Below are 20282 nucleotides of genomic sequence, written 5' to 3'. Positions count from 1 at the left end.
AAAAAACTGGTAATTACTTGCCTCCTTATGAAAATTTAACCACTTCTAATTTGTGATCTAGCTTTTATAGTGACATAAGATGGTGCTCCGGCACCGATTGTGGCATCCACCGTCTGGTTCTCTGAGATTGGTCTGTGGGTGTTACAAGCTCCCTTAGACCAACTGCCCAATATGACCACAGTAACCCGATGCGAAATCAGTGTATCCTTAAAAAGGCACCTGCTGGTGGTAATCCTTGATTATGCCCCATCTGCCTCATCAACCAGGAGCTCGAGTAGAAAGTGATGTGGTCCATGCCTAATAGATAAACCATCTGAAAGCCAGCTGACCTAACTAGAAACCTCCTAATATCATACCAGTCACACCTCCATAAATCTAGTCTAGCATCAGTGCCAGCAGCCACTACAGCCACTCATCCTCAGATTCGAGCCTCACCACGACTCACCTAGATCTATATTGAGAAGGCTCGTATGGGCGGCATTGTGGTGGCTCAACCACCTCAAATGATCCCTCAGCTAAACCTGTATGATCAGACATTGTACCAAAATACAGAAATTAAACAGGCATTCAAATGTAAAACTTTCAAAAAACCAAACAGGTTTAGTTACACCCTAACTTAAACGCTTAAGACTTTTCCTGAAAGCATGCAAGATCAGACTTTGCCCCCTCTCTCTAATTCCTAAATAGGCACTCATATACAAACTCTCAAACGTTCACTATCCAAAACTTAAGCCTTTTTCAGAAAGCACCAAACTCAAATCAAGCTAATTCGAGAATGTTTACTTGAAGCAAGATCGGGCTAGCAGATAAGATCCCATTAACCCTGTAAGCTTGGTCTAGGCTCAGGATGGTCTCAGCCAAAGCAATGCTGGTTACCCTTGACCCTTGCTCCATCTATAGCACCAAATCTACACTCTAAGGAGGTCACCCCAATGAGCCATACCAATAAATAAACAAGTGCTCACCAAACAGAACAATAGAGCCGTGGTCCTGAACCTCTGAAACTCTTATCAGCCAAATCCAGCGGGTCTAGATACCGTTCGATGAGCATAGCAAAATTAGCATTATCACCCCGAACCACATCCCTAGCCTCCTCCACAGACAGGCTCAACATCCTCATGAAGGTCCTAAAAAATCCAGACCTGGTCGGTGTAGCCATCGGAGCCCTTTTTGAGTCACTACCCAAAAGTGATGCAAACTCCTCGTAGATCGGGCACATCTCCTTGTAGTGTGTTTCAAACTGAAAAACATGAGCTTGTGGGTCCCACAAATGTAGACAAGCATCCATGAAAGTTCGGTCAACTAGTAAGCCTCTCAAAGTCATCAAAGAAGCCATACCGTATCGACTTAAATTAAATTTCTCAACCTTCTCCAATTTCTTGGTCCACATTTGCATACCATGACTGGGGCCAAATTGAAATTTTGGAAAAACCAAGCTTTAGGACGCAAAACAACACCATTTTCTAGCCATAAATGAGGAATATATAGGCCTCCAACCCCTAGATTGTGCAGGCTGCCGATACTGACTAGCCTAGCGTCGGTATCGACCAACCCACCGTTGGTACCAGGAAGGCCTATTGGTGTCTCCTCCGCCGGTATCGACATGGACGTAATCAATACCGGTAGAGGCTACCTCGATACCCATTAGCCCTAAGTTTTGAGAAAATTTGAATTTTTCTCAAAAATCCTTACTTGTCTAGACAAATGGACAAATTTCTTCAAGACAACAATGAAAAACACAGCTTTCGGAAAAAATTAAATAAATTTTCATCAAAAGCAAGATTATTAGGCCTCAAACTGATCAAGACTGGGTATTCGACTCAAAACCAATTTTTGGCAAGTTGGGCCTAAAAATTCCTAAAGCACTTACTTAAGAGTCGAGTCGTGATCTGGAATTAGTTATCATGCATTATGCGTATTATTTTATTATCTACTAACTGTGGCTTTCAGGTCAAAAATCAGAGTAAATAGGACAATCAGTGCCAAAGTCAGAATAACAGGGCAGTCAGTGCCCAGAATTAGAATAATTTAGGCATTCAATGCAATCACATTCAAGTCAGTGCAGTCAATGTAACTACTTCTAAAACAGGCAATCATTGCAGATAACAAGTTAAAGCAGTTCGTGCAAGACAGGCAATCAATGCAAATTAAAGTTCAAGGCAGTTAGTACCAATGTCGGAATAACCAGGGCAACCAGTACCGAAAGTAAGAATAATCGGGAAAATCAGGCAGTTAGTGCAATCATAAATTGAAACAGGCAATCGGTGTAGATTTCAGTTTAAAGTAGGCAACCAATATAAATTGCAATTCAAATAGTCAATGCAAATTTAAGACAGGCAATCAGTGCAAAATTTCCAAAGCATATAGTCAATGCAAGTTTAAGTCAGGCAATTAGTGTAGAATAATAAAAGAACAAGCAAATCAGACATCCAAAAATAAAATCCAATAATTCAATGAATATAAAATGGCTAAGTTTTACAAAAGAAGATGCCACAGTTAAAGGAGCATCAACACAAAAGTTGCTAAAGGATTAGATTAGAAACCACCCGAGCCTAAACTAAAGGCCTACTCTAGAAAAGTAAAAAATGAAAGCAGCAGGCAGTAGGCCTAAGACATCAACGGCATTAGAGCTCCTCTCGAAGCGCCTTGACATGGCAGCGCCTCACAGAGATGACCAGACTAAACGGTCACCCCCTCGCACTAGCCCGGAGGAGGCTGCACAATCAAACACAAAGATTAAAGTTAGTAAATCACACAAAGAATAAGAATTGAACAAGTAAAGAGAAAAGAAAGATATCGGCACACCCTTAAGATACTTAAGGCAATGGTCCGAGAGGTCCTCTAGGATGGGGTGAGAGATGGTGCCATGCGAAGCAACAAATTTGATGTTTTGCATGCTCTCAGACGGCAGATCTGGCACAGGAGGAGTGACAGCCCTCTAGCTATTCAAAGAAGCCGAACATTTCTAGTATAGGAAATTTTACAACCTTGAAATAACTGGTGGAAAGGCATCAGGGAAGCAAGAATTTCCTCCTCTAACAATCCCACTGAGGGTTTCAAGGTAAAGACAGTGACGTAAGGAAGAACCATCATATCTAAAACAAAATTCGTTGGACTATTTATTACCACTTAGCTAAAGCTTACAAGAAATTTAAACTTATTACCTTAACCTCCAATGCTATCATCAGTCAGCTACTGAAATCTTTAGAAAATCTTTCTTTGATAAAATCTTATAATAAAACCGGGTTTAGCTAATTCCATTTGAAAATTTTAAATTTTATTAAGCATTCCTCCATGAAGACCAAACATATAGTTTACGAAAAGCAAAAACAATTGAAATTTAATTTATTTATAATAAGAATTAACCCATTTTATTCACATATGCTATTACTAAAACTTTTCTCAATCAAAACTTTGAAAACTATTACTTTAATCTAAAATTTTAAGAAAAATCGTCCTTGTAACTTTCGTTGTCTATAGTATCATATGGCAATTTGAGTTCACTGTTCTGGTCCCTATTTATACAAGTCCTATTCTCCTTATAATACTCTCCCCATATACCAGTTCAACTATTATATGGCTCCTGGACTAAAGGACCTCACTGCACTCCATAGCTATCTTACCTCTATAGTTAATGCTTTCTACTTAACCATCAATCTCTCTCTAATACTTGACTTCTCAAGTTACCCAAAAACTTGTCATCAAAATTGACCTTCATAATAACATCTTTTGTTAATTCACTTTTTAGTTCTCTTAACTCTTTTCTTTTTAATAACCTCCTGTTCCACCTATGTTGCTTATTAGTTCATTCTAAGGATATTAGAGTACTCTTATTAATTATTTCGTCTATTAGTCATCATTAATCCTGATTTATCTAATCTACAATATTTCAACCTAACATTTATTACTCGCCCTAAATATTCACTTTTTACCGAATACCCATCAACACGAAGGTCTTCAATAAAATTTTTTAAATCCCGACCTAATGTTGCCTTACCATCCAAATATCACATCAAATAAATAGACATCAATAACTCAGTTTCCTTTACCAAATTCTGCATTAAACTAAATAATTTATTCGTTTCTATATGGAATTTCAGTTTATACCTCAATTAAGAAATAATAGCAAATTTCCTAATTAGCATCTATAATACATAAGCTAATTGTTTCCTTTTCCATTAAAGTTTTAAAGTACAATATCAATCTCCTTCACATTATATCAAGAAGTCAATCTAACGGTTAAAATAGTTGCCGCCATACTAAAAATTGCAATAGAAGAAATAACCTACCTATTTCTATACATTTATCAATTATATTTATAATAGGAATTCAATTCATGTATTAACTTACCTATATCACCTGTCTTTAGTCAATCAATCTTTTCCTTATTCAAGTCTAGCAAGGTATTTATAAATTCCTCTAATTTTATCTACCACTTGCCCCTAATATATATATGTTACAACTTGTTATATATATTATTCCTTATACCCTTAAACTATCCAAGTCCATTCCTAATGTTATCTTTTTCATTTAAACATTAAAGAGTCCTATACTCTAAATCAGGTTGCAACTTAGCTTCTATACCAAAATCGTCTTCTTAAACCTTTCCAACGTTCATGTTCTTAACTTGACTACTAACTGTCTACTTACGTATTATCATTGTTACCATCATCATCACCATTAATCTTATTCTTCTTCTTCAAGTCTTCTTTCAAGTTTTAACTACCCTCGTGATCATCTCATTTTATTATCTCATCCAATTGGCCGGGTGATATAAATAGACAACTTCCAAAAATAATTTTCTATATAAATAGTCAATTTTAAATTATTTATCATAATATGATTTAAATTCAAAATCAAGCTGAGATTTTAAATTCAAATAATAAGTAAATAAAATGATAAAAAGTTTATATCTTGAATAATCTTTAAAGAAATTCAGTAGCTGAGCTAAATACTTGAACACAGATTCCTAATTACCTTAAAGTTATTCACTCTTCTTAATCTAAAGTACTAGACAAGCAATAGAAAGACTCAAGGTTATTTCATACAATTCACCATTCCTGTAACTCTAATACAATCACAATCAATTGCATAACTATTTTACTTTGGTGATAGCTTACTTGTGAAAGACTAAGAATTTATTATTACTAATGTTATACATATCCAAATTCATTAATTTGCCATACGGATGAAAATCCTATCCATATCTTGGCATTATCCTACACACTGATAGGAATATATTCCACATGAAAAGTAGTGTATTGGGTGATCAAGGCAGTCCACTACCATCCAGGTATTACTCTATTCCCAAGTTTAAGGGTTGATACCTGCTTTAACACCTATATGTATTGTGATAGGTTTATCCTGTTGCCCACTACTTTCACTAAACCGTTAATTACTTCTTCTATAGTTTATTGATTTACACAAATAAGTATGGATTTTTCCTTCATAGGGTTCAGTGCGTTCACCATCCCTAAGAAAGAAATCCCCAGGTTTCTTTCCTTATGTTGGTTACAGCTGATCCCAACATAAAGAAATCCATGTTCCATAACTATCCTAAAATGATTGCAATAACTTTTACTCCATCCAATATGATCATCTGAGGTGATTCCTAATAACAAATATTCAAACTCATCCTCGTACATTCTAAATTCAAGAAATAACACACACTCTATGTGATTAAGATTTATTCTAATCATGACTACGGAGGAAACACTGAAGTAAGAGGCAAAGAAAACTGAGAACGATAAGACAAAACCCTTATACTCCGCAGTTGTGTCCTAAAATTCTAACCTAAGCTCTGATACCAACTTTGTCACGATCCGTTTTCATGGGCCGGACTGGCACTAGGGCCGAGGGAAGCTTAAGGCCCTCGAGGCCTGTAGTAAGCCTAAACTACAATATTAAACTATATCAATAAGAATTTCAAACATTTAGCCCATATTGCCATGCATAATAAATCTCATATAATTATATTATACTTTGGCCCAAATCTAGCACTTATGCATTTTATAGCTCGGGCCCAATTATAATACAAAACAATCATAATATGGGCTAACAGATTCAAGCACTCACATAAATGATTAACTAAACATCCTCATCAGTTTATTGGTTACAATCCTAAAACTGTGGGGTTCACTAACAGAAAAATATAAATAAGTTTTAGTACATGTAACTACATAATTAAATAACTATTAACTCCAAAAGTTACTTTTCTAGCTCTACGGGGAAGGAGACAGAGCTTTAACCAGAATAAAAAAGTTTTACTTCCTGGAAAAGTTAAACAAAAGAAATGTGAGTTTAACAATGAATTGTAATTATTGCATAACACAAACATTTACACGAAATGCTTTTTAAGGTACTAAATGAACACAGTCGGCCAAGCATAAGACACATCATCAGCATTCACAAGTAATTACACCTTCAAATAATCAAACAAGTGGAAATTGGTCAGTGGCGTCACCTAAACCCCCGATGAGCCATCCTCACACATGGCCCATCCTCTCGTAATGTGTGCACCAGGGAGCCGATCCCTCATACATGTCCGACTAGTCTAATCCTCACTTGGCTAGCCCTCTCATTTTTTTATACTCTATTTTCTTTCTATATCAATAGGAGGCCACCCTGTGGTTTTCCATATAATCCATATCATCAAATGCACACAGGGGCGTCGATCTCCCCATACATGGCCGACGGTATCGAAGACCGCCCTCAAAAACCCATGGTGACCAAGTTCATCCCAATTCCACACAAACAAGGCATAACAATATCACAACACAAATAATCAAACATTGCATTTAAATGTAGCATATTATATGAGTAGAGATCATGCAAATATACAAATATACACACATATACGAATAAGTAGAAAAGTAATAAGCATTTATGGAATAATTAAATAAGTAAAAATAAAGTAGTATCTCCATGCATGAAGCAAATAGTATGCTCTATCCATTGTTACCACAGTAATAAATGAGAAAGGAAGCTCTAGTTTGGATTAGATAGAAGACTTTATTTAAATAGAGAATTAGAAGATTTTATTTCCTAATAATCTTATCAGCCACTATTAGTTATAGCTAATCTAAATTCTATTGAAATTTCGGCAGCACCTCCCCTAACAATTGAATTAAACCACCTGCTTAAAACTACAATTCAATAATAAATTCTCTAAGCCCATCCATCGGGCAATTCAGAACAACTAATCCCATCCGCCATAATCATTATTCATTCATTTAAGAATTTACTCAATGCACACAGCCCATTCCTTAGACAATATTTATCAACCATTACACACACATATATGCGCTTAATAATTCTAAACTTTTAAACCAATTAATTAATCACAATCGGCTACAATAAATATCATAACCTAATCAAAATTAATTTATTTATAAAAGACTAAAATATTCTATTTATATATATAAAGCTATTCAAATAATCTAATTTCTTTTTATTTAATTGTATCTACTTCAATAACCAACTAATCCATCATAAAGGCTAAAATATTCTAAATGACTAGTATTCTAAATTTTTTTTGATAGAATTAAGTGTATTTATCTATCGAGGTTCCCTAACAAGAATCATTTTCGATTAACTATTTAATCCCAATCAACTTATAATTTTAACTTTGGAGTTTATACCAAAAATGAGGATCTAGGTGTTACAGTATACCAATTGAAAATCAGACGATGATTTCATAGTCGGCACGGGAGAAGATGATTTTGCCTCTTGGGACCTCCGCCATCGCCGCTGTCTGTGGTGGCCGAAAAACCATGGCTGCTCATAATCGAGTGTTCTTCACACCATCTGGCTCGATTTTCTGTCAAGAGTCCGTTTTTGGCGTTAGTTGCGCAAGATCAGTCCCTTAACTGGGCGAAATGGGCTCGATTTGGTTGCTGTGCCGAAGGAAACAAACAGAGAGAGAGAGAGAGAGAGAGAGAGAGAGAGAGAGAGAGAGAGAAGGGTTACACCATCAACGGGGGAGGTGCTGGAGCCGTTCGACTGTGACGTGATCGACAAAAAACTGGTGGAGGTGCTATCTCGCCGTTCGCCAAGGTAAGATCGCGGCTCACCTACTTCCTGCGTTCACCCAAAATGAGAGCTGAGAGAGAGAAGAAGAGAGATTGCAGAGTGATGGCGGCACGACGACGAGGAGAAAATGGACTCGATCGGTTTAGGTTGCCGGAAACAAGAGAAGGGGAGAGAGCAAGAGATGAGCAGCGCTGGAGAAGTAGAAGAAGAAAAGAAATGTGAGAAAAAAAAGTGTTTCTAGGGCTTCTAAACCATTTTGGTTCGATTCGAATAGATTTGGTCCAACTCAATGGTCTAGTTCGGTTCTTGCTTGATTTACGGGGCTTTCACCTGGTTTTCGAAAAATTCAAACTAGTTTACAGGTCTGGTTTAACAATAATAAAATATTTACCGTTGAATTTCATTGGTTAGAATTTATGATTAAATTTTTAAATGAAAATTTTTGAAAATAATTTTTTAGGTCGCTTCACTACCCTAAACACTAAAGCTAATATTGGGGGTTGTGATCCTTTCACCCTATTTGACTATTTGGATCGACCACTAATATACACCACCCATAAGTCAAGTACCATTTGGTATATCAAAAGAATTGGCACAATTTGTTATCACCATTTGGCTTTGAGCCAAGTAAATGGGAGGAAACAACCAATTCTCGCTTATGGAACCTAAGACTTAATAAACCCGACTTAAGCTCATGTAATTGACCTTAGTTCCTTCCTCTAGGTCCACCTTAATAATTTATGATTGATGCATTCATCCAATAAATGTGAGAGACGGCGGTCCAAAACCCCGTGATGGTTTATAGGCCCGACCTATATGTCCTAGGTTTAGAAAAGACCTTACCTTGAATCGTGTGTGGGAGATATAAGGGTGGAGATCATGCATTTTTCAACTCCCGTTTTGCCCTTGTTTGTATAGAATTGCTGTGCTTGCGTTGTGTTTCATTCATGCATAATTTAACTTGTTTTCTTGTAGCCATTTAGGTATATTCTATTATGGCTCTATCCTGATGCTTAAAGCGACAAAGGCTGAAGGACTTAAGAGAGGCATTAGAGGCAAAATGGGCGAAAAGAGCTCTTTCTAATAGTAACCACAAGGCCGAAGCCCAAATGCATAAGAGGAAGCCCAATGAAGGAGCACAAATTAGAAGAGGCTCATTAACCCTTGCTTGAAATAAAGCAAGAGGAACTCGAAGCCATAACTCTCTTCCAAGGTGTGGAGGCGCGATTCACACTCATGCGCAACATTGCCAACCGCCTTGTGGAAATTGGCCACATCACTCTAGAGGATGCGAAGCTGTATCAAACCTCTTAGGCTTTGACACTTAAATATTGTAAATATCTATAGTTAGGGCCTCAAAAAGAACCATGAATGTAAAAAATTCACTTTTGGAAAAGTAATGGAAGAGTCTATTTTTGAGCCAAATGTTATTAATGCAAAAATGAAAAAATAGAAAATCTCTCAAATGTATGTAAATAAAGAACCTTGTTCAAGTGTTATCATGCTTGGGGCAAAAGTAAGGGATACAAAACAAAAGAATGAGCATAAAGTCACTATAAGTATTTGGCTACAAAATAGGGCATGTTTTGCCTTTAACAGTTCCCAAGAGCTTTTCTCTAACTTTGGATTTGAATAATCATGATAAAGCCACGATGGAATATAGCATTAGTTGCATCTCACGATGTTGTGATTGTATGATCACATTGTTTTATGTCATTTCATCTCATGCATCTATGCATCATGTCATGTTTGCTAATAATTGTTTTAAGCAATCAAGATTGCGCCTCGCAAAGATAAAGCTCTACAAGAAGCTAGCTGATTAAGAGTGGATAATCACATGGTTAGAGTTGAAGAACCTTTAACCCCTCTGATTTGCCTGATTCTACACATTTTAGTTCTTCGGACTCCCACTTAAAAATTGAGCACTCTCAAGTTCAAACAGAATTGTCAGTTCTAGCTTCAACTTCTGCTCATAAAATGGCTGAACCAAGCATTCCTGTTTCTGAAATAGAAAAGATGATTCAGAAAATAGTGGCAGTTAGTCTTGAGAAGCTCCTGAGATCTGATAAGGGTAAAGAGCAAGTGGTGATTGAAGATGATGAAGCTAAGGGTGAGTTAGAAAGGAAGGAAAATGTTGATGACACTTGGCAAGATGATGAGATTTTTAAGAAGATGTCTGCCAAGAAGGCTAAGTCTAAGTTGGTCGTCTTAGAAAAATTCGAGAAGCTAGATAAGAAGCTCGAGAAGCTGTATGCATTCATAAAATCTAAGGGAATGGACTAATATGTCAACTTTGATAATGATGATGATGAAGAGTTAGAGTTGAAGCAACCTATCCTCGTGACTTACAAAATGCCGAAGGTGGCGAAGTATGATGGTAATGGTGACCCGAAAGTGCACCTCAAGCAATACAAGTCGATCATGGAATTGGCGAGTCCACCATCGAGGGAAATTCTAAAGATGTTCTTAATGTCCTTAATTGCGTCTACTCAAACTTGGTATTACAATCTTGAGAAGAGAGTAAGAAGAGATTAGAACGAGCTTACCACGATTTTCCTCAAGGAATATGCTTACAATCTCCAAATGAGCTTTAATTTGAGAGATTTAGAGGCGACTGTGCAGAAACATGAATATACCTTCATTGATTATACGGCTAGATGGAAAGCCAAGGTCACATAATTGAGGAACTGTCCAGATACCACAGAGCATATCAAGATATTTATGAAGGGAACTCTGCCGACCTTCTATGAGAAGTTGTATTACATGCCACTGATTGAGTTTTCTCAAGTATATGAGGTGGGGACTTCCATCGAGGACAAGATTAGAGAGAACAAGAAGTATGGGAACCGTGCCAGAAGCTTTAACAAGTCCGGGTTCTAAGGATCCAGTCAGTTAACCAAGACTCCAAACACCAACAAGAACACAACAACTGTCGCTCTAGATTTAAAAGCCACCAAAGTGCCACAAAGGACATTCTCCAATTTCGGCACTCCTCTCTTTAGAGCATTCGAGAAAGTGAAGACAGTGGGTTTGTTGAGACCGCTTGCACCAAGACCTCCTCCAACGCCTTTGCCAAGGAACTTTGACTAGAATGCATATTTCCACTTCCACCAAAGCAAGGGTCACATCACTGATAATTACTTGAGGTTGAGGCATGAAATCGAAGATCTAATTAACAATGGCAAGGTGACAAATCCCGAAAATTCAAGGCTGAGCACGATGACTAATCCACTGCCTAACTTCCATAATGTACCGCCTCCCAAAAATCTATATATGGTTGAGTTTGGTAAGACTCTTGAGGAGGTTATGGCAAAGTTTGAGGAGGAGGAGGAAAGAGAGAGAGAGATGGTGTTAGAGCAAATCTATGTTATGGTCCTTAACGTCTGGGACACTGACGACGAGTGGATAAATCAGAGTGAGCAATTATGGGTTGGAAGCAACAATGAAGTGGTGGTAAATCCTGTTATTCCAGATGTATGGAGTAGCGAGGAGGATGAAGAGGAAGCAAGAGAAGTGAATCCTATGACTTGCAGTGGTCAAATCTATCAGCGAGATATGATCAAGCCGAGGGAAGAAAATGAGAAAGCAAGCTCATCGACTATGCAAAAGAAAGAAATAGAAGATGATGCTCTAATGAGACAATTGAAGAGAACCCATACGAACATAAGCATGTGGGACCTATTGGTATCTTCTAAGAAACAATGAGAAGCTTTGCTAAAAGCCATGGTGGATATTCTGGTTTCATCATCCATTTCTCTCGCTAATTTTGTGGGGCTGGTTCAACACAATCCCCTCATAATCACTTTTTCTAATGATAAACTTCCTCCCGAAGGAAGGAATCACACCAAGGCATTGTTCGTAAAGGCTAAAGTCAGAGGAAGGATCACCAGTAATGTAATGATAAATGACGGGTCACCCCTGAATGTATCTCCTTTAAAGCTGTTGTCCAAGTTCAAGTTGGAATTTTCTAATTTAGAGCTTTCTGATGTTGTGATTAGAGCCTACGATGATTCGAAGAGACAGGTTGAGGGTATTTTCAAAATTGTGGTCAAGGTGCGTCCAATAGAAAAGGAGACTGAGTTCCTTGTGATTGATATCCCCGCAACATTTGCCTTACTCTTGGGGCGTCCATGGTATCATTCCTTGGGAGGAGTACCATCTACACTACACCAGAAAATCAAATTTCCTTTCAATGGTGAAGTCATCACCATACCAGTTGCAAGTGAAAGAAGTGTAGCTATGCTCAATATGGACAAGCAAGTAATCCTCCCAGGGAAAAGTTTTCATATTGATGTTTTGAGCACTGACATGGGGCCCACTGTCTCCAACATCATGAAGAGAATGAACTATGAAAAGGAGAAAGGGCTATAAAAGAATCAGTAAGGCATTACAGAGCTACCAAGAATTCACACTCGAAGGGACCGATTAGGCTTGGGGTACAAATTTAGAAGCACCACCAAAGAAGACATACGGCTAGTTGGACATGGATGGGCGATTCGTCTGTTCAAGTGAGCATTCCTCTCCGTGTCTGCCGATAGAGCCTTTTGAGCACAAGGGGAAGATGTACCCAGGTCTTAAGATTTTTGCGTATGTGATTAACATCTTGGCAGTTGAGTCCAAGGAATCGAAGTCTGAATCAGAGAAAGAGCAGAAAGAAGAAGAGAAAGAACTGGAGCAAGAGGGGTTTGAAGGGCCACAAGCAGCCGAGGAGGAAGAGAAGAAGAAAGAAAAAGAAGAAAAGGGACAAGTTGCCCAGGTCAAGGAACGGGGAGACACTAAGAAGAAAGCAAGCACCAGCAAAGAAGAAGAGGACCCTGCTGAGCAAGTTTTGAAAGCAATAAGGGCCTGTATCAATGAAAGTTTTGAGGAAGCTAAAGCCTCTACTGATGTGTTTATTTCTGTTTGAGATGAATCTGACTGTAATGAATTGTCTATGCTATTTAATGAAAAGAATTTTAATTTTGCCTACTTGTTTGATGTCTTTCCTTATGGTTACATTCATCAAGTAGACAAGCACATGCACATATTCAACATTAACTCATCATGCATGCTTGAATTTAATATTGACACAAAAGATAATCCATGAATTATATTAATTGGGCCAAACCTAACACCAAAGTTAAACATAAAATTTCAACGTCTACTCATGCACAAAAATGAAGCCTTCGCTTGGATTTACGAGGAAGATCTATAGCTGAGCACACAATCCCACTGTATCCTGGAGCCAAGCCAGTGAAACAGAAGAGGAGAAGATTAAGACCAGAATGGACTCAAAAAATTAAAGAGGAAGTGACCAAGCAGATAGATGTAAGATTTCTAGAAATGGTTCACTATCCAGAATGGCTGGCAAACATAGTCCCAATTCCGAAGAAAGATGGAAGGATAAGAATGTGTGTAGACTACAGGGATCTGAACAAAGTATCACCGAAGGATGATTTTCATCTCCCTCATATTGATATCCTGATTAACAGTGCGATAATGATGGGTCTATTATGGATGGATTTGTAGGATATAACTAGATTCTTATGGCTTTGTTGGACAGGGATAAGACAACATTTGTGACAAAGTTTGGGACTTTTTGCTATCAAGTGATGCCGTTTAGCTTAATAACGCCAGGGCAACTTATTAAAGGATGGCTACGACACTATTTCATGGCATGATCCATAAGGAGTTGGATGTGTATATTGATGATACGATTTTCATGACGAAGACACCAGAAGAGCATCCAGCGACCCTCGAGCGGTAGAGTAATCAAGTACAAGCTACGGCTAAACCCGAAGAAGTGTGTGTTCAGGGTAACTTTCAGAAAAGTGCTAGGATTCATAGCTGGTCCTAAGGGAATAAAGATCGATCAAGACAAGATTAAAGCAATCCAAGAGATGGAGCTGCTTAAGATGGAAAAGCAAGTGAAAAGCATCCTAGGAAAGATTCAACATATCAGTAGGTTCACATTGAAGTTATCTATTTTATGTGATCCAATTTTTAAGCTTTTAAGGAAAGATCAACCAGTAAAGTGGAACGATCACTGCCAGAGAGCTTTCGACAAGATCAAGGAATATTTATCAAATCCCCCGGTTTTGTGCCCACCAAATCCTGGGAAACACTTAATCCTGTACTTGACAGTGGAAGATGTTGGAATTAGAGCCATGTTAGCATAAGCTGATGAAGCCGGTGTTAAGAAGGCAGTGTATTACTTAAGCAAAAAGCTTGTTCCAAATGAACATAAATATAACTTGATTGAAAGAACTTGCTTAGCAATGGTATGGGCTACTAAAAAGCTTCAACATACTTTCAGTCTTAAAAAGTGATAACGGTATCAAGAATGGATTCGGTTAGATATTGGCCAACAATAGTGGGGAAACTAGCAAAATGGCTAATCCTACTGTTAGAATTTGACATTGAATATGCTACGAAGAAAGCCATCAAAGGACGAGCAGTTGGAGACTTTTTAGCAGCACATCCAGTGGAAGACAGTGAGGAATGGGAGATTAACTTTCTCGATGAACATTTGAACTTGATAGAAAAGAAAGGATGGAAGCTCTACTTTGATGGCTCAGCTCATAGCAAGGGAGCTGGAGTAGGCATTTTGCTAGAATCTCTACAAGGAGAAGTTATCCTAGATGTTGAAGAGATTATAGTTTGTAGTTACAAATAACATGGCAGAATTTGAAGCTTGCTTATTTGGGTTAGAAGCTCTGATTACAGTTAAAGCAAAAGAAGTTGAAGTTATTGGTGATTGGAAACTAGTTGTTGAGCACGTTAGCGGCAATTGGGGAGTTAAGGAGGACAGGCTGAAACCTTACATTGACTACTTTTATTTTGTTATTCAGAACTTTAAGAGAGTAACATTCCCACACGCAAGCAGGGTAAACAATCGAGTCCCAAATGCCTTGGCTAATCTAGCATTAGCATGGGAAGAGATCTCAATTATGTGTAAGAAGCCATTTATGTTGTCTTGGGGTAGCATCCCGTGTTATGAAGGTGAAAGGATTATGGATATTGAGGAAGGAGAATGGCCATGGTCCTATGATGCCCTACAATGGATGACTAAAAGGGTATACCCAGATTCAGCTACTAGAGATGACAGAAGAGCTATACAACATTTGGCATTACAATTTGCAGTTTTAGATGGACAGTTGTACAAAAGAATGTCAGACATGGTACTATTAAGATGCGTATCAGGGAAAGAAGCTGAAGGGATTATGAAACAGATCCATGCGAGGGTTTGCGATACCCACATGAATGGAAAAGCGCTAGCTAAGAAAATTCTCAAACAAGGTTCCTTCTGGTCGACAATGGAAAGGGATTGTATTTCCTTCGTGAAAAGGTGCTTCGAATGTCAAATTCATGGAGACCTAAGTCACATTCCACGTTTAGAATTACATCCTTCTATTTCGTCATGGTCATTTGCAGCTTAGGGAATAGATATCATTTGTAAGATTTTGCCGCCTGCTTCTAATTGGCATGAATTCATAGTGATATCAGTGGATTATTTCTCAAGATAGGTCCAAGCCGAATCTTTTAAGAACATCGGCGCTAAGCAAATGGCCAAATTCATTAAAAAGAACCTGATCTGTAGATACGGAATTCCCCATCATATAGTGACAGATAACGGAGTTCAATTCCAAGCAGAAGTAAAGATACTATTAGAGAAGTATGGAATTGAGCACCATAAATCTTCACCGTACTGACCACAAGCTAATGGGACAGTGGAAGCCGCAAACAAAAACATGAAGAAGATATTGAGGAAAATGGCAAAAAAATCACCATGATTGGTTGAGCAAGTTACAGTATGCTTTGTGGGGCTACAAGACCACAGCCAAGTCTACAAATATGGTAACACCTTATTCTCTAGTCTATAGAATGGAAGCTGGACTACCCACAAAGATAGAAGTGCAGTCCTTGCACATAATGATGGAATCCAAGGTTTCAGAATGTTAATGGACAGAGAATCGCTATCAAGAATTAGCACTCTAGATGGAAAGAAGCTCGATGCCTAGTTCATGGATCAGTTGTATCAGACGAGAATAGCTAAGCACCACAAGAAGAGAGTCCATCTGAAGCTACTGAGAGTAGGGGATTTGGTTCTAAGCACATGCGACTAAACACTCATGACCCGAGGGGGAAGTTCAAGCCTAATTGGGAGGGCCCATTTCTGATCAAGAGAATGTTTTCCAAAGGTGCAGTGAAGCTATTAGACATGGAAGGCAATGAGTTTACGCAACCAATCAATATGGATAGATTGAAGAAATTTTATGTATGACTTGAAACGTTCATGGCGAAGCCCAATTAATAAATTCACCTTTTGTGTTTTTATTAACTTCAAAGCTTATTATGTTAAGTTTATGTTAATATGCAAATGTTGTGAATTTATTTTGATGTAATAGAATAGCAGGAACTATATGAAGCATTTTCAAGCAAAAAGACATTTCATTTCATGATAAGTGCATACATTCATATAATTGCACATTCAATAATTATCTAGCACATCTCATTAGAAAGTAGGATAAATGAATCTACATGCCAGGTCCTAATAGAAATCTAACTGTCAACGGATCAGCCGACTCTGAATCAGCACCGAACCGATTGTAATTGGGGACAGCTTGCTGCCGACCGTACTGCTTAGCTAAGCGACTAGGATAATAAGCAAGTGCCATGGATAATCCACACAAGGGCACACAGAGCATGTATGAAGAAATGGTGACTCGCTCTATATACCACCAGGGGCAAGTCCATCTGGCTCCTTCGGAGGTGAGATCCTAAAAAATAACAATCTAGTCTTCCACAGTCTCACCAGTCAAACGATGCTAATGACAGACATAGACTCGTGGTATATAATTGAACATAAGATGGTTCGATGGTGGGTTCATCACCTGTAGCTTCTCAAAGGTCGACAGCTGCAAATGCATTCAGAAAATAATAATAACAATAAAGATGAAAAAAAAAGAAGAAAGAAGAAAGAAAAAGCTCATTAAGCTGAAAATCTGCAAGGGTGACTTAAACAAAAGTTAGAGCAAAAAAGAGAAAAGAAAATGAAAATGCATTTTTACCTGTAGTAAAAGCAGACTCCCTATTAGACTGAGCACCAATTTAGAGCATCGGGCATGCTCTCCTAGCCAAGTAAATGTCTCTGCCAGAATAAGTGGAAAAGGCGTGCCTCGCCTAGCCATCTGCTCAACTATGGGTACCAACCTAAGGCTTCCATAACCATCAATGCCACTGAGTAGTAAATACTGACTAAGAATGCAGAAATAAACAAGTGGAGGCCAATATAGGCTAGTACGGTCTATACCCAGGGCACGGTCAACAAGTGATCGCAGGGGCACGACATCAGCTCCAAAGCATAAGGCGGTATCTCATAAGCTGGGAAACCAAAGACAAGCATAATCAATGAAGTAGGGTCTATGTCCAACCGAGGGCACCGCAGGAATTTCTTCAACCACGGGTATTCTCCTAAAAATAATGCTAATTTCTTTAAATAATGGACAGATCTGAAAGTTGTTATGATGGAATAAGTTATCCAAAGGATCAAAGTAGTTGATCAACCACTGCAGTAATATGGGTTGAACCTGAATGTTAGGGTAGTAACTCAGCCCATTGAGTTCGAATGGTGACAGTAAATCCTGATCCTCACGGTTAAGACTGTGAAATAATGCTTCAAATGAATGTGCCAAGGACCGATCCATGGAAAATAGGGAAGAAATGAGAAGTTTGGGCAAGCTTTTAAGTGAGAGCTTCGTCTGGAATAAGAGAGAAGAGCTTTGTAATGTGTAAAAGTATTATGGGCTTTTATAGCAAAAGAGTAAAAGGACAGATTGCCAGGTGGCTTCCACTGCAACACTAGTGGCACACACCACTGCTTGTGGCACAAGCCACAGTATTGTGGCGCATGCCACTAGTTAACGAATAGTTGTAAAATTTGTTACTTTGTTTTTTTTTTTTTTTTACTTCTCGAATTCAACAGGCAATATAATTGTTAGCTATGAAGCAAAAATACTTTAAATATCACTGAGAAACATGTAAAGTAATTGGCTTATGGCCTTAATATATATGAAAATAATCATTTTTTACAAGATGTTCCCCAAATCGGGTCCGAATATAGAAAAATGAAAAGAAGAAAAAAAACAGAAATAAGCTAGGGCAACTGAGTCAAGACATGTCCGAGGCCGTCTCCTCTGAGTCCTCACTACCGGAATCCTCAATTTCTATGACAATAATTGGCCAGCGTCCAGCTTTTTGACCAGCATGACCACCATACTGAGCTCCCTGACCTCGACCTGCTAGAGGCATCATGCTAGCTCTTTACACACATTCATAGATATCAGTAATTGCATTACACGCATACATGGCATATTCATTGCATATTTTCTTTTTATTATTCATACTTACAAATATGTGCTCGTCGGAGAGCCTCGCCATAGCAAGCTTGAGACATGTCGCTTTGTACAGCTGGCTCACCTCATTATAATCAGTGATGTATACCTAGAGGATGAAGCAGGGGCAGACAATAAGAAAGCAAAATAATCAAGAGCAATAATTTGAATAAAAGAGCAGAAGTTACTCACATGGGTGCAACCAAGTGGAGACAACCGGTATGGACTCACCAAATGTGTCTCTAACATGCCCTGAGCAGTCTGACCTGTGCGGTCTAAAAAGAAAGAGAAGGAGGCACCCAGTCCATGCTATGGCTTGCCGACAACCATATCCAGAGCCCTAGAGTCAGAGCCTCCTCTCATGCGCTTGCTACGCTGTTGCTGCTGCAAGGATAAAACACAGTTAATGAATAAAAGAGAAACAGATTGTGGGGGAAAGTTCACCTGTACTGGGGCATCATCCTATCCCTGTCTAACTCCTCTGTCTCTGCAACTGGATTGAACTCGGCGAGAGTAGGAAGATGGATTAGGAACTGAGTCCATACAAAAATGGCATAAGCACCTGGCACAAAAACAGCTAAGTGGTCTGTGGCTGCTGACCCTCTCCGAGTAGCCGCAATATCCTACTCCAGCCAGATAGATCTAGTGGAAAGCATGTAGTACGATATGTCATGAGGCACTCTCCTCCGGTCTGGGCCTAGCACCCATTTGTACACCCTCTAATCGAGGACGTATATGTCGTAGAACAGACCTAGAAGGAGAAGCCGCCTTTGCTAGAACACGATGGCAGCCTGAATGAAATCGAGGTAGTCAACCACATCATTCCACGGTACTTCACTATCTGTAAAAAAAAGAGTGCAAAGAAAGAAGAGAAAAAAACCAAAACAAACACAACAATGAAACAGAAAATAAAATAAAAAATGAGGAAAGCAAAAGAAGAAAAAAGAAAAGAAGAAAAAGAAAAAAATTAGAAATAACGTGAAGTTGCAAACTTACCTGATCCCAAGACAGGCCGTTTAGAAGCTGCCGAAACATTGAGATCTCCGATGTGCTGTATGCATACTTTCTACCAAACTTCCATGCCCGAGCTCGAGAAAAGGTCATCATGCTAGTATCAGCATCGAAACCATATAACCTCGACATAGGGAGGACACGGTGCTCACAATCCTATATTTATACCGCAAATAAGGCAGAAATAAATACATCGAAAATAATAAAATCATGGAAGAAGGAGAATACTCAAGAAGAATACCTCAATGGCTCGCCGATAACCAACCTTCAAATGCATTCCGCAGACACGTAGATCCATGCTATAATAAAGATATGCCAAGGCAGCAGAACCCAAGTTAAAATGCCTAGTCATATCTAAATCCTGCTGCAGTGGTAGAAGCGTCAAATCCATGTCGTACCATGATTTGTGAATAAGATAGTCGATAGTCTGTAAAACAGTAAGGCTTGGGCTACCACATCAATGTCCATCTCTGCTACACGATGTTGGGGCATGATCTCATAATGAGAGATGATGCTCTCATATCATACCCTCTTATTAGAGATGGTAGGCTCTATGCCTATTGCAGCTCGAAGACTCTCTTGCAAACCCCATCGATCTAGAGTCCTTAACTGATCATCGAATACAACGGACCACCCTCCAAAAGGTAGCCCAGTAATGGTAACAAAATCCAACAGCGTGATTGTCATCTCACGGAAGGGTAGATGGAAAGTATGGGTGGTATCCATCCACCGCTCCGTGATGCTCGCCGAGACTGTCTGTCCCTGCTTCCGAGGAAATGTGTCGATGAAGCGATCGAATCCTGCCTCCTGAACTCGATCCTGAACACAAGGAGGTACTCGGTCGAACCACTCGCCTACCGTGTAGGT

The 20282-nt window shown here is 38.7% G+C and overlaps 1 protein-coding gene across 1 annotated transcript; it reads left to right on the top strand.

Annotated features, from left to right (window-relative positions):
* Positions 1 to 14687: 14687 nt before the first annotated feature.
* Positions 14688 to 15449, top strand: LOC149493173 (uncharacterized). The gene has a single exon (XM_089715429.1). The coding sequence runs from the start codon at positions 14688 to 14690 to the stop codon at positions 15447 to 15449; it is 762 nt and encodes a 253-aa protein (XP_089571555.1).
* Positions 15450 to 20282: the final 4833 nt, after the last annotated feature.

This window comes from Jatropha curcas, chromosome 10, assembly GCF_041381405.1.
Source record: "Jatropha curcas cultivar XTBG-Jc1 chromosome 10, XTBG_Jcur_1.0, whole genome shotgun sequence".
NCBI lineage: Eukaryota > Viridiplantae > Streptophyta > Magnoliopsida > Malpighiales > Euphorbiaceae > Jatropha > Jatropha curcas.
This window is presented reverse-complemented; position numbering and strand designations above follow the sequence as displayed.